Genomic DNA, 6,257 nt, shown 5'->3' with positions numbered 1-6,257 from the left:
AAATAAATAAATAAATAAATAAATAAATAAATAAACAGGTTTTAACTTCTTCAATGTTTTTTTAATCTGCAAAGTTCTTAACCGCTCCCTCATTGATCATCTATGGGTTATATATATATTAGGGTGCAACGATACAGAAAATTCACGATTCGGTTCAGTTCGATACTTTAGTCTCACGGTTTGATATTTTTTCGATACAAAAAAAAAATGTCCATGCCCCTTTTAACTTGTAATTTATTTAAATTAATTATGAACATTTGTTTAACCTCAAAAGTACAGTTTTTTTAATTAAATGTTACTGAAACATCAAGTTTCTCAGTGGATCTGCACTAAAAAATGCAGCCTAGGTGTAGTCGTCGAACATAGATCCACTGATCCTTCAACACAGAGCATCTTCAGAAGACAAGTTGATAAAGTAAATTTTAAAAATCTGTATTGTTCGATACAAGTGTGTATTGAACCTAAAGCACTGTTCGATATGGTTCGATACGGGTACATGTATTGTTGCACTCCTTATTTATATAAGGTGCGAGTTATATGGGTATTTTGCAAAATTTATGGATTTTTGAGGATTTTTATACAGGTGAATGTCCGAAGAGGTTGACATGTACGCAAACTCACCCTGTCTTTTTCAGCATTTGCAACCGACGTGGATACCACAGTCTCATTTGTGGTAACTTGCCGTCATTTTGCAGGTTCAGCTTTCAAGAGATGTTGCAAAGTCTGGAAGACAAGAAGCAGGGAGCTAAGGGGATTGGTCAAAGTTTAGCCTAGTTGCAGTGATGGTCCAAAAAACAAGAAAATACAAAATATGTTGAGGTGAGTTGTCAAATTTGCGGACAAGTTGCAATGACTGGTGAAAATTGCAAGCCCGCGCAAAACTCACAAATGATGAGTGAATTTGAATTTATAGTTGCGATCATGAAATTGCAACTTCCTGAAGGGACTGTCTAAGAGAGAGTCCAAATACCTTGTGATAAAAACTAATTTTGACCACCTCTATCCATGATCTCTTTTTTTCGGTCATTAATGTTCGTGGCCATGGGTGAGGGTAGGACAGACCGGTAAACAGAGAGTTTCATCTTATAGCCCCTCGCCCAGACCCGTCTCCAGGGTGTGTCCCCAGTAACCCACATCCAGGCAAGGGACATAAAGCTCCTTGATTATTCCGTCTACACAAGTATTTTAAATGACTCTTTGTCTGGCCTGTCACCTAGGACCAATCTGCCATGGGAGATCCTACCAGGGGCAATTTCTATTGTCTCTGACAGCAGGGCTCGTAGGATCATTCAGGCACACAAACTCCTCTACCATGATAAGATGGTGATTGAAAAAGGAAATCACAGAAAACATCAATACAAAAACTAAAAAAATGGGGACATACCAAAAACTCAAAACTAGAGCAAAAAGGCTAACCAGACATAAACCCACGAAATAGTGGCATTGTCAGTCTGCCGAAATAGACCTGTTTGACTCCCTGATTACAGTGTGTCACTCAGATATTGTTCTGTTCCAGGAGCTGGAGGACAACATTGTCTCTTTTGTGAAGAATGAGCTGAAAAAAGTCCAAAGGGTTCTGAGTCAAGATTACCCAGAATGCTCAGCGAGTCAGAGAATGGATATGTTGGAAGATGAAGATGAAAAGCAAAGGAGCAGCAGAGGGGCCTTTCTGAAGATCACACTGAACTTCCTGAGGATGATGAATCAGGAGAAGCTGGCTGATCATCTGCAAAGCAGTAAGTAGATTTCTTTAAAGGATTAATTTTCCAGAAAAATTCGACATTTACTGGTATCTTGAGACAAAGAGACAGCAGATAGTCAAACACTCATTCCTTAGGTCAATGAGTGTCGTGTACCTATGGAAAATACTTACACTTATTTTGTGTTCTTTTAGAATTTGCAACTGCAGTTTGTCAGCAAGAACTCAAATCTACCCTCAAGATGAAGTTCCAGTGTGTTTTTGAGGGGATCGCTAAAGCAGGAAACCCGACCCTTCTGAATGATATTTACACAGAGCTCTACATCACAGAGGGAGGGACTGGAGAGGTCAACGATGAACATGAGGTCAGACAGATTGAAACAGCTTCCAGGAAACCACACAGACCAGAAACAACCATCAGACAGGAAGACATCTTTAAACTCCCACCTGGAAGACATCAACCAATCAGAACAGTGATGACAAAGGGAGTGGCTGGCATTGGGAAAACAGTCTTAACACAGAAGTTCACTCTGGACTGGGCTGAAGATAGAACCAACCAGGACATCCAGCTCATGTTTCCGTTTACATTCAGAGAGCTGAATGGGCTGAAAGGAAAAAAGTTCAGCTTGGTGGAACTTGTTCATCACTTCTTCACTGAAACTAAAGAAATGTGCAGCTTTGACAACTTCCAGCTGCTCTTTATCTTTGATGGTCTGGATGAAAGTCGACTTCCTCTGGACTTCCACAGGAACCAGGTCCTGACTGATGCTACAGAGTCCACCTCAGTGGATGTTCTGCTGACAAACCTCATCAGAGGAAATCTGCTTCCCTCTGCTCGCATCTGGATAACCACACGACCTGCAGCAGCCAATCAGATCCCTGCTGACTGTGTTAGCATGGTGACAGAGGTAAGAGGCTTCACTGACCCACAGAAGGAGGAGTACTTCAGGAAGAGGTTCAAAAATAAACAGCAGGCCAACAGGATCATCTCCCACATTAAGGCATCACGAAGCCTCCACATCATGTGCCACATCCCAGTCTTCTGCTGGATCACTGCTACAGTTCTGGAGGATGTGCTGAAAACCAAAAAGGAAGGAAGACTCCCCAACACCCTGACTGAGATGTACATCCACTTCCTGGTGGTTCAGACAAAACTGAAGAAGGTCAGGTATGATGAAAGAGCTGAAACAGATCCAGACTGGAGTCCAGAGAGCAGGAAGATGATTAAGTCTCTGGGAAAACTGGCTTTTGATCAGCTGCAGAAAGGAAACCTGATCTTCTACGAGTCAGACTTGACAGAGTGTGACATCGAGATCAAAACAGCATCATGGTACTCAGGAGTGTTCACACAGATCCTGAAAGAGGAGAGGGTACTACACCAGGACCAGGTGTTCTGCTTCGTCCATCTTAGTGTCCAGGAGTTTCTGGCTGCTCTTCACGTCCATCTGACCTTCATTAAGTCTGGAGTCAACCTGATGGAAGAAGCACAAAAAAACAACCAGGGTACTGTGTTTCATAACAAGCCAAAACTAAATTATCTTCATCAGAGTGCTGTGGACCAGGCCTTACAGAGTCCAAATGGACACCTGGACTTGTTCCTCCGCTTCCTCTTGGGTCTTTCACTTCAGACCAATCAGACTCTCCTACGAGGTTTCCTGACACAAACAGGAAGTAGCTCACAAGCCAGTCAGAAAACTGTCCAGCACATCAAGAAGAAGATCGGTGAGAATCAGTCTGCAGAGAAAAGCTTAAATCTGTTCCACTGTCTGAATGAACTGAATGATGGTTCTCTAGTGGAGGAGATCCAGCAGTCTCTGAGCTCAGGACGTCTGTCCACACAAGAACTGTCTCCTGCTCAGTGGTCAGCTCTGGCCTTCATCTTACTGTCATCAGAAGATCTGAATATGTTTGATCTGAAGAAATATTCTGCTCCAGAGGAGGTTTTTACAAGGCTGCTTCCAGTCATTAAAGCCTCCAACAGAGCTCTGTAAGTAGACATGGAGTGACAGAAATGTGTTTTTATGCACCTAAACTTTTGAAAACAAGAAACCGGTCACACTGGGTTAACTTTAGATTTGTTTCAAGTTGACTTCAACTATGAAGAACCAGTTTACTATAAAAAGCAACATCAGAACACCTCATACAGCTGTCAAGCATGGTGGTGAAGGGCTGATGATCTGAGGTTGTTTTGCAGCCACAGAACATGTGCATCTTGAGGTCACTGAATTGATTATTAGATTCAAGTCAAAAGTGAGACTCACCGTCTGACAGATTGAACTTGGAATCAAATAATCCTAAACCAACACATTCTCACTCCCGACTCGTCACATATTGATGCTTGTCCAGGTTCCTTCTGCATGCGGTTTTGACACGTTGGGTAGCCCCTTCGCATCAGTTATTAGCCGTGTTTCAATCAACATTTTTAATGCGCATTTTGAAGTATGGCATCAGAAAAGGTGAATGGAAGCAGCACAATTAAAAAAAAACTTCTAATTTGCAACAAAGTTGCTACGCTCGCTTAGAATGGTTTTTGGGTTTTTCAAGAAAGAGTTAATGCGCAAAAGGACAGATAGAAACACATTTGCTAAATAAGTTCTGATGTAGCGAACATTTACCTCACATGGTTAATCAGCTCTTCTCGCTGTCTGAATGGTACTGGACCAGTACCAGAGCGACTGCAGTCGCAACTGGCAGCTGGACCCTCCTCCCACTGTCGGCATATTCTCAGTTATTCCCATAACGTGAAGAGAATTGCATTTCTTTCTCTACGTCTCCAGACAGCATGTAAAATTGCCAAAACTAGTTGATAACAGAATAAGTACAACTTTCCTGATAGTAGCAACACGTAATAACTTCTCTGCATTGTCCTGTGTGGACTCTGCGAGTTTGTGACTTTTCCTGTTTACTACATGCATGCGTCTGACGTAACGGATTCGCTTCAAGCCAGTTGATGGAAACACGTCTGGTTCGTATTTCTTCATTTTTTACTTATTGAGAAATTTAAAAAATTTACTCAAAATTCGAATTAAAATTGGATGGAAACACGACTATCGATGTACAGGACTTTTCTGGGTTTGCGCCACATAGGGTCTTTGGGTTGGGTCCATGGTTAATATTAGGGATCAGGATTACTGGTTAATTTTAGGTAGTGAGGTCAGGGATATAATGTTTAGGGATTATAGAAGTTAAGTTTAGGGATTGGGATGGTTGTCGTGCATTTTCAACTCTTTTCAAAAATATGACCACGGGCTCCTCCTCCTTGTCGTCATCTTGTAAACTAAGGCGAAAATCGACACAGAGGGAACCTTGGACAAGCGTTGATATGTGACGAGTTGGGAGTGAGAAGGACCTGCCTAAACACAGCTGCAAATCTGATAGGCAAAAAATAAAATAAAATGTCTAAATTGGACTGAAATGCTGTGGTGGGGGCTTAAGAGTTGTGCCAAAACAAATGTCTGCAAACCTAAATGGACTGAAGCAAAGTAGTAAGGAAGGGGTGGCTGTGGAAGAGTGGTTAAGGGAGTCATCCTGGAACTGGTAAGTTGCCAGTTTGATCCCCCGTTCCAGATGTCTCAGTTGTTGTGTCCTTGAGCAAGACCCTTCACACCCAATGCCTCTGATGTGTATCCCATCAGTGTAAGAATGTGACTGGCACTGATTAGTCTCCACAGATGATTTGTGTTAGCTATGTAGGAGATCTAGTAAAGAGTTGTGTGAATGGGTAAATGAGGACACAAACGGTAGTGTGAAGTGCTTTGAGTATCCTGGTTGGATAGAAAGGAGCTATACAAATACAGTCCATTTACTTTTTAAGGAAGAGTGGGACAAAATTGCACCAAAACATGTAAGGAACTTATAAAGTCCCATGAACCTCATTCACAAGTCAGTTCTGTGAAATGTCTGCACAGACAAGTCCATCTTTAAGCTCCTTCAAGTCATTCATAAATCACAGGTGAAGTCGGTCAGTTTCCACCCATAAGTATGCATTGTGAAATGAACCTGGCAGTGCGGAACCAAAAGAGGCGTGGAGCAGAAATCAGCTGAGCTTAAGAGGAGCATGATGCAATTATTGTGTGATGACATCTGCCTGGTATCAGTCATAAAACAAACTGAACAAACTTATTTAACAATCCTGTTTGTGGTTAAACATTTTCTTAAACTAACTACAAGTTGCTGTGCTGTATCATCTTCAATATTCCCTCGGTAATAAAACCACTATTTTATTTTATAATTGCTAAAGATGATTCTACAATCTATTGGTTCATAAGGCATACTAAATCTTTCAAATGCAGCTTTTACATTTCTACTTTGTGTTTAATAAATAATGATATGCTGGAATGTGTTGTGTATTTTAGAATCTGGTAAAGACCAGATAAATTTTTTTGTGCTCATACAAAAACTACAGGTGCTGGTCATAAAATTAGAATATCATGAAAAAGTAGAATTATTTCAGTAATTCCATTTAAAAAGTGAAACTTGTATATTATATTCATACATTACATACAAACTCATATATTTCAAATGTTTATTTCGTTTAATTTTGATGATTACAAATGAC

At 40.9% G+C, this 6,257-nt stretch overlaps 1 protein-coding gene across 1 annotated transcript in view; it reads left to right on the top strand.

Annotated features, from left to right (window-relative positions):
• The window catches only part of LOC106515307 (protein NLRC3-like), a 12,340-nt gene extending 8,650 nt beyond the window's left edge, over positions 1-3,690 (top strand). Inside the window, exons 5-6 of the mRNA XM_014005022.1 lie at positions 1,517-1,736; positions 1,895-3,690. Coding sequence (XP_013860476.1) covers positions 1,517-1,736; positions 1,895-3,690 — 2,016 coding nt within the window. The remainder of the gene's footprint in view (positions 1-1,516; positions 1,737-1,894) is intronic.
• Positions 3,691-6,257: the final 2,567 nt, after the last annotated feature.

This window comes from Austrofundulus limnaeus, unplaced genomic scaffold, assembly GCF_001266775.1.
Source record: "Austrofundulus limnaeus strain Quisiro unplaced genomic scaffold, Austrofundulus_limnaeus-1.0 Scaffold28, whole genome shotgun sequence".
Classification (NCBI taxonomy): domain Eukaryota; kingdom Metazoa; phylum Chordata; class Actinopteri; order Cyprinodontiformes; family Rivulidae; genus Austrofundulus; species Austrofundulus limnaeus.
The sequence above is the reverse complement of the archived record's forward strand: the minus strand, read 5'-3'. Positions and strand labels throughout refer to the sequence as shown.